The sequence below is a fragment of the Oryzias melastigma genome, linkage group LG13 (assembly GCF_002922805.2).
Source record: "Oryzias melastigma strain HK-1 linkage group LG13, ASM292280v2, whole genome shotgun sequence".
Classification (NCBI taxonomy): Eukaryota; Metazoa; Chordata; class Actinopteri; order Beloniformes; family Adrianichthyidae; genus Oryzias; species Oryzias melastigma.
In genome coordinates this window covers 6,994,777-7,012,358 of record NC_050524.1, presented here as the reverse complement: position 1 = coordinate 7,012,358, position 17,582 = coordinate 6,994,777, and the positions used below count along the sequence as shown (strand labels likewise).

Below are 17,582 nucleotides of genomic sequence, written 5' to 3'. Positions count from 1 at the left end.
TAGCGTTAGCGTCACCATAAATTAGAAGACTAAAACCTAAATTACCTTCATAATCAAACAAGCAGCGTTCAATGAAGTACTTTGACCGGGTTTTAAGAGAGAAATAATCCACAATTCGTTTAATGTTGTCCAAAGGAATTTGGGGAATCAGCTGTGGAGCATTCTGCAGGCAGGACTACTGAAATTTGTGTTTTCATCTGTGAGGGATCTAAGAGAGGAAATGAAAATACAGTGAGGTAGGACATTTATAAAATAAATGTTCAATTTTCCATTACAACTGATAAGGTTACCTTTTAATATTTACGTAAAATTGTGTTAAACAGCGTTCGGTTGTCCGCTCTGCTGGTCTAGACCAGGGGTCTGCAACCTTTAACACTTAAAGACCCACTTGGGTCGATTTCTCTCTACCGCCCAGAAGGAGACACACGTCCTTTAGAAAAATAAAACTTTGTACTTATGTTGTTATTTTTTATGCTAAATAAACATTTTTTGGGCATTAATAAAACAAACTTTTTGAGAAAATATCACAAATATGAAACAGTTCGTCACTTTTAAAATAGGTTCCGAAGACTTCCTTTCAAAATAAAAGACTTCCTATATCACATAGAATCATCTCGTTGGAGCAAATCTAGTGGAAGGTAAAATAATGTCAAAAATGGAAAAAAATATATATATTATTTTTAAATGTTTATGATGTTTCTTAGCCAGAAATTCATAAATCTAACTTTATAAAATTAAAACATAGCTAGTTAATTGTATTTTTTCAACCATGAAGCACTCTTAAAACCCTAGAAATTGTCAAAATGTTTAGTTTTCGATTATTAAACCACTATAGCAACTGTGCTTTGGACGCTCGCAGAGTGATAAGTCATTTTATTTTATTTTATTTTTTTAACTTTACTTTGCAATTCCTTTTTAAAACCAAAAGCATTGTATTTTTCTTTAATCATAGAGCCACAATGGAGGGGTAAAAGAGCCAGACGTAGTTCTGGAGCCACAAGTTGCAGACCCCTGGTCTAGACCCAAAAACCAGAAATAACTTCACACATTGATGACGATGTCGCCATTTTGTGTGACGTGAAAAGGGTCTATTATTGGTCTCTTGCAACCTTATGTTAATCTACTGCCAACGCATAACCTCAAATGGTACCCATGAACGTTCATAAAAAAATTCACTGGACGATTTTCTTGAAAAACTTGCATTTATGTCGCCTCGCGGTGGAATTTTAGGATATTTGACCGTAGTCTGATGCTTTAGTCAAAGTTCAGAATCGAGAGTCACAGATCCATGAAACATGAACATGGATAAAATCCTCTATTTATGGAGAAACCAAACTTTTGTGTTTCTGTTTGTGATCTGTGGGGTTCAGGGAAGACATTGACTTTAAAATGAATTTGTTGCCAAGCTGTGAGGCTAAAAATACCTCTGAATCCAAGTGAAGCAATCATGACAGTCTCTACTCCTTGATTTTCAGTTTATTTTTTCTTTATCCGCCTGTAAACGTGGAGTTTACGTTGCTGGGATTTCACTCTAAAGGTTCCTTTCAGCAGATTCGAAGTTTACCACCCGGAAATTCAATAAATCCCTCATTGTGGGAAGATTTCAGCAGACACTGAACCCCCAACAAGGTAGGAAAACAAGTCTGTGCTTCAGGTGGTCCGAAAGTATAACGACGAGGACTGAACGGCGACTGTAATTTGTGCAAATGATTGTGTAAATGAGGACAAGGGCACTCCATCTTCTTGGGAGGTGGGAAATTCCTGCAGAGCTCAGCCTGTGTCTTTTTAAAGCTGACACTGACACTTGATGCTGCTGCAAAGACAAAGTGTGGATGACAGAACGCTTTAGTTGGGATTTGGCCCACGAGTGAATGAGGAATACAATAGGGTGCCTTATTGTGAAAGGGCTTTTTCAGTTAATTCTAATAAATCTCTGGGGAGTCTGGTTTCATAAAAGCCTCCAGAGTAAAAAAAAAATAGATTTAGAAATTAAACAGCTGGGACTTTATTGGAGAAGAAACTCCATATCAGCACAACCACTTTTTATTATGTGTTCTTTGTTCTGCTCAAAAAATAACACATTAGATCTGAATGAATGAAATATTCTCATTAAATACTATTTTATACAGTTGAATGTGCAAATGAGAAAATAACACAGAAATAATTAAAGGAAATCAAATGTATTAATCCATAGAGTTTGGAGCTACACCCTAAATTGAAGCGGAAATTACTCTAAAGGTTGATCCAACTTTGATGCAACATCCTTAAAACAAGTCAAAACGAGCCTCAGTACAGGTGAACGTGTCCTTCACAAGTCTAGTAATGGATAGTTTCCTGCAACGATCTCCTCCCAGATCTGGACCCTGTAATGTAACATTGTGTTGGTGGACGAAGTGAGACGTGATGTTCTTTATCGGACTGAGGTCTGAGAACAGGTGGGAAAGTTCGTACCATCAATGTCTTTGTGCTGCAGGAACTGCTGAGACAGTCCAGCTACAGCAGGAATAGCTGAATCTACTGCCAATCGCACCAATATGGGATCTTATAAAATGAAGCCCAATGAGGCTAATTTTCTTTGTGATATTGGGCTATATAAATAAAATTGAATTGAATCTGAATTTTAAAGTTGAGAAGTTTTAGGCTACAGGAATGTTCTAAAGCCAAAATGAAAAAAAACTGTGTCCTTTATAGCAGTGATCCCCAACTTTTTTCAGGCCACGGACCGGTTTAAATTTGTCAAATTTATCCCTGGACCAATCCGAATTTGGCATTTTAAGCTTCCTGTTTTTGAAAATGTATTTTCAAAATAAAATGCTTCTACAATACATTTTATTTTAGAAAGTCTGAGAACATCAATAGATATGTTTATACAGATAATGAAGATTCAATGAGATAAAGTTGTTTCTGATTAGAAAAAATCCTTAAAGAAAACATGACATGATTTTTCCCCCCAAAGAATTACATTTCAACACTCAATCCAGGCTCAGATTACCTTTCAGCGCAAAAAGATTGGTCATATTTTGTCTTTAAATAAATCCTCATTCAATGGGTATTTTTTTTAATCACAAAAGAACATTTTCTGTGCTAAAGTTTCTTCAGCCTTGATGTAAGAAAATTCTCTAATCTCTCTTTTAAAAGTTTGCACAAATCAACAACTTTATTTAATTGAATCTTTATTTTCTGTAAAATGTTTGCAGCTGGTTTGAACTTTGTGATGAAAACTTTCCCTTTAACATCAAAGTGGAGGCTAAGCTAGCAAAGCTAACAACCGGATGCTAGCTTCAGCTACGTCAGACTTCTAAGGTGTGATGTAGAAATAAAGTAAAACAAAATGCGTTGTAAAACTGGTATTTTCTAAATATAATCTGAACATGAATCCACCGTGTCTCCAACTTTATTATCTGTGTGTGTGAAACAGTCGAGAATCTGTCGCCGCGTATCAGACAGAGCAGCTTCTGCTAAATGAGAACAACTGTCTCAAAAATTCTGTTTGTGGAGGAAAGCTCTAACAATTCTCAGCTTTATTGTTCTTTGAAGTCGCAGGTTCTTCTTCAGTTTCTAAACTGGCTAGTTTCTCCCAGAAGAAACTTCCAAAATCCATTTTATTGTTTGGTTTTTGTTAGCATTGGGCTACTAGCTTAGCAACCAAGAAGCCATGGAAGCTTGAAGTCATGTGACCAAGACAGAGGTTGTTAACAGAATTCATGAGTTTTGAAAAATAAAAATTCCTTTAGGATTCAAAAATGAAGTAAACACAAATAATCTAAGTTACCGCACATGTTTCTCTTTTTCTGTCTGTGACCCGCTACCAAATGACCGACCTGTACCGGTCTGCAGCCCAAGTTTGGGGACCACAGCTTTCTTTATAGGGTATACAAGCAAGAGTTGATTGAAACTTGGACGTTGAAGCTGATTGGAGCAAGTTTTGGGTCCGATTTCAGCTAAGGCGAGGAAAACAAAGAAGGATAAGCTTGTACCCCTCCCCACAGATTCTCAACGTCACAAATATGATCTTTTTCAAACTGCATTTTTTTCCTGACTTACTACAATTTTAATAAAGAAGTACTCAGAAATTACATTTTAAGCTTCATTTTCTTGTCTACCATTATCAGAAAATGCTGCAAGAACACATTTAAAACACAATTTTTATCAGAGTGGGTCTTTAATGAAGCATGTTTTCATGTGCTACAAATATGTGTTTGGGTACTTGGAAATGGAAAAAAGTCAAATTTGATTTTTTATTAAAATAAAATTGAGAATATTTCTACAACCAAAAGTAGTTTTTTTTCCCAATTAAATTATTGAAATGGGAAAATTTGTTAAACTTGTCCATATTATATTATGCATCAATATTGGGCCAGGACATCCCAACATTCCACATGCTGAAGTGAAAATTGTATTTCTCTTTAAAATAATGACTTTAGTTGAGAAAGCATTTTTGATGTTTCAGCTGTAATTTTGTTTACCTTGTTTTAGATGAAAAGCAAAAACTCACATTTACATATACATTGAGAAACAAATTAGAGCATAACTATCATCAAATTTGATCAAAATTAAGCCATTTAAGGTGCAAAATAGCTCCATTTGTATCTAAATGTGATAAATGTTCCTGTTTTTCTCAGAAAAGCTGTTAACTAATATTAGCTAGTTATATTTTCCTCTTTAACCATTTAAGTTGTTTTAAAAATCAATCAAAGTTGAACACTAAGCCCCCCAAAAAGCTATTTACACAAAAACTTCGATTACCGAATCAAAATGTTTGTTTTTATTTGAGATTTAATGACAAAATATGATAAAGTATAACCAGATGCTAAATTTTGGAGGAAAGTAGCCCCTTCTAAAGGCAAACACATCATTTCTAGAGAGTGAGTTTTGCGCACTGTTGGTAATAGATATTTTCTCCATTAGACACACAAACACATCATTGTAATAGTAACTGGAGAGTCATGGGTGAAGCAGTGTAGCAGCCCAAATCTCTTTTCGAAAAGGCTATTAGTTCCTTTTGATTTGTGTTTGGCCGCCTGTCACCCAAACCCATTCCCTGAAATCACATCACTATAATGGTCTAATCAGCACTTAACGAGCCATGTTACATAAAATCAATGCAGCCTTCCATTTGTGAATGCAGAATATTCGGAGGAGCTGATGAAGGCTCGTGGCAGGCGGTGCCGTCAATACGGGTGCCGCAGTGGTTGGACAAGCAGGAGAGCAGAAGACGCTCTCTGAGTTTAGTGATCCTCCCGAGTTTCAAGCTTTTACAGCAAAATCCTTTGTTTTGCTGACTAATCAGGTATTGATTTTAACAAGTTGTTAAGTTCAAATAAGGCTGTCAGGCTGCTGCCAAACAGCTCGTCTACCTGAAGACGCTCCAGGAGTAAAGTGCTGCAGCATTGAAGAGGCTTTTTCTGGTTTTTGTGGGCTCATATTTGACTTTTTAAAATCTTTTTATGTGCAACAGTCCTTTAAAAAGCATTCTGTTGTCACCTTGTTTCACGCATTCACTGCCTTATGGACTCCGTGGGAGGATGCAAGTCTTGGGTAATATAAATACTTACAACATGCCATCAGGCTTCACTCCCACCAGCATGTTGTCACATGTCAGGACCAGCGAAAGATGTGAAACCCAACGGAGACCCTAATTCCTCACTGTGATGAGCAGTCAACGCTTTCAGATGAAGTCTGGACTCACAGCAGTTCCACAGCGTGTTGACGCTTCAAACCTTGAAAATGAATAATGTAATGAAGGAAAATGATCAATCTTCAGAGGGTGAGAGTTTGGGGGATAGTGGAAAATCTCATGGATCTACAGCACCTCTTTGTGGTCGAAGTATATATTGCAAATTCCAAAAAATAAAGTTGGAAGTTTTCAGTTATCCCTCCAGGAATACTAAAGTCTAGCTCCACACATACTATAAAAACGGCCTATGTCCTCCTAAATGCAGATTGGGTTTTATGATGGCCAGACAGTCGGTATTTGAGGCCATGGTGTCCACGGCTGACAGCTGTGGCATCTTATTATATCGCTGCTTAGCTTCATCAGCAAACGATGAGAAAAGATCCAGCTTATAATTAGCAAAGTTTACACACAACTGAATCCACTGATGGTGAATACATGTATGATTAATGTGATAACAAGTCCATTTGACTGGATAAGTCACAGGTTTAACTCAAACATAAACCACCTTGTTTCTCTAAGTGTTGAATGGATTGATAGATTATATTTAAACCTCAGAAAACATGTTTAAGAACAATTAGACTTGTCTAAGCTTAGGGCTCAATCAAGGAACTGAATCGACTTGATTTTGATAAACCAGTTAATGATTTAATTATATTTACACATTAGTTTTAAATAGTCGTATTATTATTTTTTTAATTAAATAAAATAGTCTTGGTTTGACAATATTTTGAAATAACTGGAAACCTGGAAACAAAATCCTTTACATGATGTTTTTTTAATCTTTTTATTATTATAATTATATAAAATATTTTAGGCTGTGTTGTAGTCTTCCTCTTGGCCAAAGATCTGCAGGTCTAAATGAGACATTTCTGATTAAATGAATGATCAACCATACAAACAATCAAATGAAATAAGAATTAAACAAATAAACAATTGAATTAATAAATAATGAATAACTAAGCAAATAGGTAATTAAATAAATAATTAAATACATTTAAAAAAATACTTTGTAAAGGACAGAGGAGTCTTTAAAAAAAGGGTATAGATTCCTATGTTTGAAAAAAAAAACTACCAAAAATTAGAATTTACGCTTTTGTTTTTGACTAAAAAAAGAAAAAGAAAAATATGACCAACATCTCTGTGTAAAAAATTTAAGTTGGTCGTGTACTTTTTTTAATAGCCCTATAAAAGGCTCGGAATAGAATAGAATGTAATAGAATAGAATAGAATAGAAAATACATTTATTTATATCGCAAAGGGGAAATTTCCTATTTTATCTGCGTTCTTATGTTTTAAAATGTTTCTGATAATAGCAATATATATTTATTTGATGGCAAAATCATTTTTAAATAGTATGAGTAGTATTTTAACCGCGAAAACCACATAAACTTGTGCTTTTCAAATTAACTACATCTCCCGAAGGTCTAGAATGCATCACTGTGATTAGTGGACTCTGATTGGTTTGGTTATTACACATGTGACATAAACTGACGTATCAGGATAGACCTAAACAGGAAGTCTGCACGCTCGAGCTGAAAGTCAAAAAGAGAGCAAGATTTTAAAACAGAACCGCTCAGAAGCCGTTTTTTAAATGCATAATGTGATGTTGGCTCCAAATTTGGCGTCTAGAAATCAATGTTTGAGATGATGTTTCAAACGGTAGCGAGGGCCTTTCCTGTGTCATCAATTTCACCGGTTTCTCGTTGTGTTTCGTTTGGTGTCAGACGTTTCTGCGAGAAGAATCCAACTAAACTTCGTGTTTCGGAAGCTCTTTTAGGGGCTGAAGTGGGAGAAGATGTCCGAGTTCAGGTAAAACATTTAGGATTGATATTTTTTCCAGTAACCTGATGTTTACCTGTTAAAGACATGTCTGTTTTTTAAATAAGAAATTGACTCAAAATGGAGTTATTCATTTTTAATGGATACAAGCACGTTCTTTAATTTCATTTGTGCATTCTGATTGAATAAAATTAGTATGTAATGCTTGACTTCTGTATTTCAGGGATGGGTTCGCTCATACAGACCCCAAAAAAACAATATTTTCCTGCATGTGAACGATGGAAGCTCACTGAAGTCCTTACAGGTTGTTGCTCCAGCAGGGAAGAGCGATCCGTAAGCGCTCCCACTTGTTTTTGCCTAAATATCTTCCATAAATGCGATGCAATTTGATTCTGAGGCCTGTTCTGCTCGCCTGAAGGTTGCTCTCCTTTGGCTGTGCTGTTGAAGTCAAAGGGATCCTGAAGAAAAGCCCTCACTTCAAGCAACCGGTTGAGCTGGAAGCCAAACAAATCCAGGTCATCGGAGAATGCAACCCAGTGGTAGGTGGAGATGAGGATCGCTCAGTACTTTTCCACACATCTATCAGTTATAGGAATCATTTCCACAAATACAAATCGGAGGAGCTGTTCTTCTTTTTCTTTTTTGTTTAAAGGATTTTCCCTTCAAAATCAAAGAGCGCCACAGCCTTGAGTACATCCGTCAATTTCCACATCTCAGGTGCCGGACAAATGCCTTCAGCTCTCTTCTGAGGATACGAAGTGAGGCCACCGCTGCAATTCATTCTTATTTTAAGGTGAGAACTTTCTTATCTAAAGTGACTTTAAACTTTAGTAGTGCTGCTACAAAACATAATTTTAATATTTGACTAATCACCGATTATTTTTAGATTAGTCAACTAATCGGGTCATGTGCAAACTAGACGTAAAGCACACATCTTAACCATCATTAGCTTTAAACTAACTAAAACTAGATATATAGCATTACTTGCAATAATGCTTGTGTGAATGCTGTAAGCTGAATTTGGCCGCTGAAGATGCTAGTGCTGATAGCTGAAAACGCTGAAGCTGACAGCCAGCTAAAATATTTTCTAAATGCCAAATTAGCTTAAAAAAACTGAAAAAAAACTAAATTAACCAAAACGGTTAGCTTGCAGCTGAAATATTAGCTAAACTCCAAAATAACCTGAAAAACAGAGAAAATCTTAAATTAGCCAAAAATGCTAGCATGTAGCGGAAATATTAGCTAAACTCCAAAAAAGCCTAAAAAAATCCTAAATTAGCCAAAATTGCTAGCATGTTGCTGGTATATTAGTTAAACTCCAAAATAGCCTAAAAAAATCCTAAATTAGCCAAAATAGCTAGCATGCTGCTGGAATATTAGCTAAACTCCAAATAGCCTGAAAAACAGAAAAAATCCTGAATTAGCCAAAATTGCTAGCATGAAGCTGAAATATTAGCCAAACTCCAAAATAGGATAAAAAACTGAAAAAAATCCTAAATTAGCCAAATTGCTAGCATGAAGCTGAAATATTAGCTAACTCCAAAATAGCCTAAAAACGTAATAAATGTCAAAATAGTCCAAAAAGCTAGTGTTATACCTTTATAACTTTCAACTTTACTACACTCTGACTCCATATAATATAAAGTAACAACTAATTGACTTTTAAATTAGTCGTCGACTATTTTAATAGTCGATTAGTCAACTAATCGTGGCAGCCCTAAACTTTAGTTTTTGCATTTTTCTTTTTTCTCCAGAGCAATGGTTTTCTACAGATTCACACTCCAACTATCACCTCTAATGACTGTGAAGGGGCAGGAGAGCTCTTTCAGGTGGAGGTAGGTCGATAAATTTAGGGGTTTTGTGTCACCAAGGTTTCATAAAGTTGTTCTAACTTTCTGAACAGCCGCCAGGCACGACGTTTGCCGAGGTTGGGAGTTTTTTTTCCGTGCCCGTGTACCTGACTGTGTCAGGACAGCTTCATTTGGAGGTCATGTCGGGGTGAGATTAGCTAAAACGCATTTCCTCTCTCTGTGCGACAGTTTTTCAAACTTGTTGTTTTTCTCCTTGCAGAGCGTTTCCCAGAGTTTACACGTTTGGGCCGACTTTCCGGGCTGAAAACTCCCAGAGCCGACGTCACCTGGCAGAGTTTTTCATGGTGGAGGCGGAAATCTCCTTTACAGAGTCCATCGAGGATCTGACCAAGGTGTGGAAACGCCCCCCCACACAGAACGAATCTCACACAAAACGAAAATAATGAAAGATGAAGCACAATGTGTTGATTTAAGACTTAATTTGTTATTGACTTATTTCAAGTATTAATATAATAAATCTAAAAAGAAAATACAATAAACAGATATATCAAACCCATTTCAGATATAAAGTAAGATTAGAACATAAAGAAAACATGTAGAAAATGTCTTTTTGACAGTTTAATTATTGATAATCATAAATAGACATTTTTGCAGTAATGTTTACAACACACTCAAGTCATTGTTTCTACAGTTATGAAGCAGTTTAACAGAGGCACACATTTCTTATTACAAGTAAGAAAATATTTTGTGGTCAGACAATACTTAAATCTAACTTCATATAAACCAGAGTGAATTCTGTGTGAGAGTGTACATCCTCTGATGTCTGTTATAATCTGTCTGGAGCATTCACCTTTTTTTTTTTTTGGAAGTCATACTAAACCGCTGTACATTTGATTCTACCTTGGTCTATTATACACCTGTTATTCGTACTTATTAACAAAGCTGATGTAAAACTCAGGTAGCTGTTGGTAAATATTTGGGGCTTGTATGTTTGTTAATGTGGTACAGAAAGAGTCAGTGACTCGCCAGCCACAAACCTCACTGCACATCACTGAGGTGTACCACAAGGCTCTATGCTAGAGCCCCTTCTTTGAGGCCACGTCACACTGTTGCTACTTAGAATTTGTGCAAATGCCACGGATGAAAGTTGGAGAAAATACATGGAAAAAGTTGTGGTCTTTTACATAAAATTTTCCCAGATATATCAGGAATGAACCACATTAAAACCACAGAGGTGCAAATAAACCTCTCAAAGAACACGTAAATCCACGCTTCATTGAATTTCTTCACTTTGACGTTCTGATTGCCCTTGTGATGATTTGTTTTAATTAAAGAGTTGGATTCCCCGCCAAGACTGGGTACCCCCAGTGAGCTGGGGAGAATGGCCCAGTGTGTGGAGAGAAAATAGTATCCGCCCGATTTGTGTGTGCCTATTCTTGATTTGTAACTTATACAATATATTTTTTACATAAGTGCAAAAATTATGAAATGCAAAAAAATACAGTTTACACAACTTAAGAATACAACAGCTTGAAACCAACTACACACACAAATATTTAACAATTACACACAAATCGCCTGATACACACACAAACCACATTTATGCACAAATCTGATGTGAGACTCTTTTCACATCTTCAAGATTTGTGTGTAAGTGATGTGTTTAAATCCTGCTAGAAAGCTGGGGCATCAGAGTTTTCTTATCAGCCGCTTTGAACTTTGATTGTGAAAATGTTCTTAAATAGATATGCCCTGATAATTGATATAAAAAAAAGTCTAAAATAAAAGTTTGCACATATGAAATGTTATCATTTCTAGGGGAACAAAAATCTAGATGTTTTGTTGCTTTTTATTCCTCCACATTTCAAAACAACTTAATTCAATTCAATTTTTATCTGAAGTCAAAATCCAAGATGGCTGTTCTGAGTTCTACCGGCGGAACATCTTCATCTGTCCTTGACTTCTCCTCAAGAATCAATAGTTTTTTTTTTTATTATCTTTTTGGAGCTTTGTAGACAGAATGATACAAACTTAATAATTTGAAGAAAAAAAATACAAGAAAATAAAAAGTGGTAACCAATGCAAACTCTTTAACAAATAAGCGAACATGATCTTAGGGAGCTAAAAAGCATTTAAAAAAATGTTTTTCAACTTTAAACCCCGAAGTCTTGTAGAAATGTTAAGGATTTCTCTAAAAAAAAAAAAGTTGAAGTTTTTCATAGAAATCTTTTTCTATTTCCATCCATACATCTTCCAAACCCACTTAATCTCTTTAAGGGTTATAAGGTTGCTGGAGCCTATCCCAGCTTCTGTTGGGAAAAGTAAAAGAAACAAACAGAGCGAATGAAATAGCAGTGATTGTATAAAGGGTTGAAGTCGCTTTGATGCTGAGACATCCTGTTCTTTAGGTCATGGAGGACCTGTTCAGATCAGTCACAGACTCTGTGCTGGCTCACTGTGAGGAGGATGTGGATTTGTTTCACAAATACGTGGCTCCAGGACACAGGGTGAGTCCTGAAGGACACTCGTACGCTCAACGCCGCGTCTGACTTCACTATTATCTCAGCTTACATATGTGTGTCCTCCTGCACCTCAAGGACACCGTGGACGACGCGCTGAAGAAGAGCTTTCCTGTGTGAGTTTGGTTTGGAGAAATGCAGCACAGATACATAAATCAAGAGGAAGAGAGCCGAACGTTCAAGGTCTTGTGTTCTCTTAGGATAACCTACACTGAGGCCATAGACGTCCTGAAGCGCAGTTCGGAACATTTTACCTTCCCTACCGATGTGAGTTTTTTCTTTCTGATGTTTGCCTGCTGCACACAGATGTCCACGTTGACCTCGGCTCTTCTTCTCCTCAGTGGGGTTGTGACCTGATGACAGAACACGAGAAGTACCTGGTGAAACATTGCGGCAACATTCCAGTGTTCATCACTGATTACCCCTACGACCTGAAGCCTTTTTATGCTAGAGACAACCAGGATCATCCCAAGCGTACAGTAAGACACGGGTTACACTGTCAAAGCACTGCGGATTAAAAATCAATGATTGAACGGCTCGTTTCCGCCCTCGGGGTGCCAGGTGGGTCATTGCAGGGCATTTGCATAACCCGGGTGTTTGTGCACAGGCAGCTGCAGTGGACCTGCTCGTGCCAGGAGTGGGAGAGCTCTGCGGGGGCTCGCTCAGAGAGGAGAGGCTGAGTCTGCTGAGATCTCGGCTACAAGAGTAAGAATGCAGACGACGTGTGAAGGCTGCTGCACGTTCACCAGCAGCACTCTGGCTTTGGCTGGGCCTTTTGTCAGGCTTTCAGGGGAAAAAATATAGTTTATTTCACCTTTATGTGACCTTAACCTCCATGTTTTTTAGTTATTTGCCTTTTAATGTTCTCTACAGGTTAACATTTTGAGTAAAATCATTACAAAAACAAAATCTTAAAGTATAAAGACCCACATTGCAAGAAAAATAAACCCTTAAAGAACGTTTTCCAATAATCTTAGTTTGAGAAAACGTCTTAATTATTTTTCTAAAAATAAAACTTCTTTTATTTGCTTGATTAAAGAAAATGTTTTACTTATTTCTTAAGGGCCTGTTTTTCAACTGTATTTACATAACTTTATTCATATCTGGAATAGGAACACTAACTTAAAACCTAAATTTGCATAAAATAAGGAAATAGAGGAATCGATGATGGGGTTTTTGAAAAAAAAATGCAAAGAAAACAAGTTTTTTTCATCTTTTAAAAACAGAATAATGATGTGCTCACTTGGAAAATATTTACGAATCAGTATTTTGTAGAAAAGCAGGTGTGGTTTTGTAAATTCTCATCTAATCTTGACTGCTTACAGAAGTATGTGGATGTACCAGTAGCTCGATTTATTGGATCCTAGTGCAAGGAAGCGATGAGTGTTGGGTTTTATACTTTTTTTTTGTGAGTTTTTAGTTTTCATCCTTAGATGATTTTTTAAATCTTTTTTTAGGTGTGGATTAGAAGAAACCTACAGCTGGTAAGAACCAACTAAATGCATTTGTGTAAATGATTTTGTGAAAAAGATTTAAAGTCGTTGCTGATTTTCTTTTTTTTTTATGGATTTGCAGGTATCTGGATTTGAGACGGTTCGGCTCGGTTCCTCACGGAGGCTTTGGACTGGGATTTGAGAGATATTTACAGTGCATTCTTGGTGTTGACAACATCAAGGATGTCATTCCTTTTCCGAGATTTTCCAATTCTTGTCTCCTTTAAAATGAAATAAAAATATATTTAAAAAACAAGTTTTTAGCTTTTTTGGACTTTCAGTAAATTGACCGGGTCAGTAAGGAGCAACAAGTGAATGAAACTCAGGACCTGAGAAGGTGAAATCAATAATAAATATATATTTTGTATTTTTTTCTATATGTATGTCTGCTTTTTTTACATCATGGCCAGGAGGACTACAGATATAAACAAGCCTTTGGCTAACTTTTACTTTTTTAACCATCAAAATTTCCATTAAAAAAATTATAGATATTTCTGCTGAAAAGTTTGCAGCAGTAATATATTTCAGGTAGTTTGTAAAGCCTTAATCCACAGATTATCTTTAAGGTGCTACATAAGGTTCATTTTGAAGGATTTTTGGCTATTTTTTTTTAGGAGAAAAACATGCAGCAAAACAAGATAAAGAAAGAATGACCATCTTTCATGACATGTTAGAGGAAAGAAAAGAAAAATGCTATAAGAACATGTCAAAGGCACAGTTTTGACTAAATTTGGCATTATATAAGGACAATTTTTGATTTTTTTCCAGCAGAACAAGACTAAAAAGAGTGACTATCTTTTATGAAAATTTAGAGGACAAAAAAAAGAGATGTAAAAATGTTTAAATGTTCTTTATATTAATAGTAATATCTATAAATTAAAATCAATCAAAAATAAATATTCTGGATTTCACTTAGATCATTTTAAAGTCCCACTCCAATCATCGTTTGATCTGATTTAAAAAGTTACAAGTTTAAAAAAATATTCAGTGTGCACATCCTATTCTCACCACCAGGTGGTACTGTTTCCCCATTTACTATTAAAATCACCAAGCTAATTGTTTTTAATTACCATTGCTAATTTAACTTATTTTATCTTATTTTTAGAGCCCACCTACAAAAACGTATCAATTTTTACTAGTTAATGCTAAAAAGGATCCATGTATTTACTTATTTTTATTTTCAAACTGGTTTTGTAAAGGTTTTAAACGAAATTGAGACCTTAATGTTTGCATGGCGCGTGCGCTTCTTAAGGAGGGAGTTAGCTTAGAAGAGGCGTCGTTCCGCCGTCTCGTCGTCGTTTTGCTGCAAGCTGTTCTCCCATCCTGTTCATCCCAGCAGCCCATCCCTCCCTCTGTGGGCGTGGTGTGAATTGGGAAAACAAACTGCAGACGCTCTCCGGTACTTCCTCACGCCGCATCAGTGAAGTTTCTCCGCCGTTCCCGCGCCTCGTAGTTAAGAGCGTGCCGAAAAGAAGAAGAAGAAGAAGTGGGATAGACCCGGTGAAAACGGAGGGTCTACGGCCGGACGGTGGGCACGGGGTCCTGGTTTTTCATCCAATGGAGGGAGCGGGCTGCAGCACGGAGAGCCGAGCGCCGACAGCAGAGTGAGCGGGCGGGCCCTCAGGAGCCGTCATGTTCTAGTGACGGTTTCTTTTTTATTATTTTTTATTTAAATTATTTTTATTTTTGAGCGAAAGAAGCAGCAGACATGAGCGGCGGGGAGATCATCTTCCAAGGCTGGCTCCGAAAATCCCCCCCGGAGAAGAAACTCCGAAGATTCGTGAGTGTTTAAAAAGTTTTCCCCTCTTCATATTTGTTTTCTCCCTTTCTTTCAACCGTCAGCTTTGAAGTCCGGTTGCTGCAGCAGCAGCAGGTGCAGCATCTTTTCTGCGCAACTGCAACCATTCGTGAACTAGAAGGTCATCCGTGGGGTGTGTTTTGGGGGGTTTAAGCCTGTGTAATACCTGCCAGCTGCTGCTGATTTGGACTAAACAGCCCCTCAAACTGTCATTTGGCTTCATCCTGGTAATGATGAGGTCATGTCTAATCAGGCGTGATGCTGCTAGTTTTCAGAACTCCACCAATGGTTGCAGCTGAGAGTTAAAGGCCCAGGCTGGAGGCTGGAGGGAGGCTGCAGTGTTTGCATCCAGAGCTGGCCTCTTGTTGGGCCGCAGCATGGCTGCAAATCAGATAATAGGATTTATGGAGGCTGATAGAACCATGAGACAATCTCTCTATAAATACAGCTGTCCGCTGTTTACGTTTGGTGTTGCATTACTAGGGCTCTCCGGGTTCCTGCTGGCTGACTCCACCATGATGTCATCTCCTCCTCCCCTTCATTTCGTTTGGAAATCCATCCTTGGACGTCTTCAACTGCAGCCCCTCTTATCCTGTATTTTTTTTGTTTTGTTTTCCTCATTGTCCTCCACTTAAAGCTGCTCCGTGTTTACACAGAGACCAGACTAGAGCGGATCAGCAGGAGAGGGAGGGTTAAAAAAAAATGAAAAAGCAAGAACTTTTTAGAACAACAGGAGAAAAGCTGACCATGTCCTCCGTACAACAACGTAAACATGTTCGAGCCAGAAAACAGTCATGAGACGGCGTCCTGTGCAGGCAGACTTGTGAAATGCGCTAATCTGGCCATTCCAAATTCCTTCCACTTTAACTCAAACTATGGACAATTGGATCCATTTACTCAGCAGGATCGCTGTCATCTGACAACCTTAAAGACCCACCGTTGAAAATAGGGGTTTTTTGGGTGTTTTTAGCATGTTTTTGAGGGATTTTTCTGTTAATGAATGACATATATTAAGAAAATTAAGCATTTCTGAGTAGATGACAAAAAGAAACAAGATTAGGGTTTGAAAAAGATTGTAGTTGTGACACAGAAAATACACTAGGCGGGCCACCAGTTCCCGATTCTGCTCCATTCTGATGCCTTAATTTTTTATCACCAAAACGCCTTATTATCTGAAATGGCTTATGTATGGACTAAATCTGGTTGTATTTACTCATCTCGAAGTGATATTGAGAGGTACACTACACTGTCTGTATTCTACGCGTTCCAAAAAAGGTTGGATGCTATTGTGAATACGCTAACTCGGCTAACGTGTAGCAGAGTCGGACTGTGTTTTTTTTACATGTTACAAACAAGGTTGGTACTTTCCATAGTCACAGAAACATTTTTTTAGCAATATCAGACTGTGTTTTTATGTTTTGCAAGCAAGTCTGAGAGTTACAAGTATTGTTAATATGCTAACTTGGCTAACATAGCTGTTTCTGACTTTTTTATGTGTGTTACTAGCGAGGTTGGGAGTTGGGGAAGTCACAGTAAGTCTATTTTTTTTACATGGAAACAATGTTGGGAGTTAGCATAGTTACGGAAACATTTTTTTTAGTAATAGACTGTGTTTTTATGTTTTGTAAGCAATGCTGGGAGTTTCAAGTATTAATAGGATACTAACTCAGCTAACGTAGCGGTTTCTGACATTTTCTTTTATGTGTTATTAGCAAGGTTGGGAGTAGAGGAAGTCTATAGTAAAGGTTTGAAAATAAACCGTTCATTTACGGTGACAAAATGACAATCACGATAAAAGACCTCTGGGAATGCTTTGAAAATAGATGATTGGAGTGTGTCTTATATATCGACATATTTAATAAATCATTCTACAGGTAAAGGATGCTTTAAATCCACTTGTAGATTATTATTTAGAAGTTCTTTTTAAACCCTTAACTACAGCGTTCCTCGTCAATAAGCGACCGCTTTCCTCTATCCGGAAAAGGCCGGTTCTTGTCAATCTTTAAGTTGTGAAATACTAGCAAAGCAATGTTTAGCCTCCTGTGGCTGATGCTAAACTGCATCAGAGATAGAAAACTGTTGCATTTCCTGCATGATATGCATGCAAATCCTATGCAAACCAGGACAGAGGGGGGGAGCTTGGATGCAGACGATGGCGAGGACAGGAGATTGTATTCACTGTAACCGGCGTGCCCAGACCGTGTTGTGTGTTTACTAATTGTTTACAAATGCGATTAACTCTCGACGGTGACTCACTGACTCTACAACAGCCCCCTTTTTTTTTGCTGCACAAACACATGATGAGAATACGCATGCTGCCCCCCCCTCCCTCGTCCTCTCCATTCCTCAAGCATGTGACAGCGGCACTGCAGACAGCTTAAGTCAATTTTCACACACATTTGCACAAAATAAGAAAAACAGCCGAATGAATCAGTTGGAGTTTATCTCCCTTTTGGAGGAGGGCTCAGGTTCCAGAGGTGGGAGTGTCTGTAGGGGGGGTGAGGG

The 17,582-nt window shown here is 37.4% G+C and overlaps 2 protein-coding genes across 3 annotated transcripts in view; both read left to right on the top strand.

The window, feature by feature from the left end:
- The first annotated feature begins 7,175 nt into the window (after positions 1-7,175).
- Positions 7,176-13,532, top strand: nars2 (asparaginyl-tRNA synthetase 2, mitochondrial). Its single transcript, XM_024277228.2, has 14 exons — positions 7,176-7,486; positions 7,680-7,789; positions 7,875-7,995; positions 8,109-8,249; positions 9,211-9,291; positions 9,360-9,454; positions 9,527-9,659; positions 11,676-11,774; positions 11,865-11,902; positions 11,987-12,053; positions 12,128-12,265; positions 12,394-12,491; positions 13,244-13,270; positions 13,362-13,532. Exons 1-14 carry the CDS (start codon positions 7,313-7,315, stop codon positions 13,504-13,506), a joined length of 1,467 nt encoding a protein of 488 aa, XP_024132996.1. The 5' UTR covers positions 7,176-7,312; the 3' UTR covers positions 13,507-13,532.
- An 882-nt stretch (positions 13,533-14,414) lies between these two features.
- The window catches only part of gab2 (GRB2-associated binding protein 2), a 41,386-nt gene continuing 38,218 nt past the window's right edge, over positions 14,415-17,582 (top strand). Inside the window, exon 1 of one of the 2 annotated variants that reach the window (XM_024277226.2) lies at positions 14,415-15,059. In XM_024277226.2, coding sequence (XP_024132994.1) covers positions 14,988-15,059 — 72 coding nt within the window. In that variant the 5' untranslated portion in view covers positions 14,415-14,987. The remainder of the gene's footprint in view (positions 15,060-17,582) is intronic. The other variant, XM_024277227.2, reaches the window with a different exon arrangement.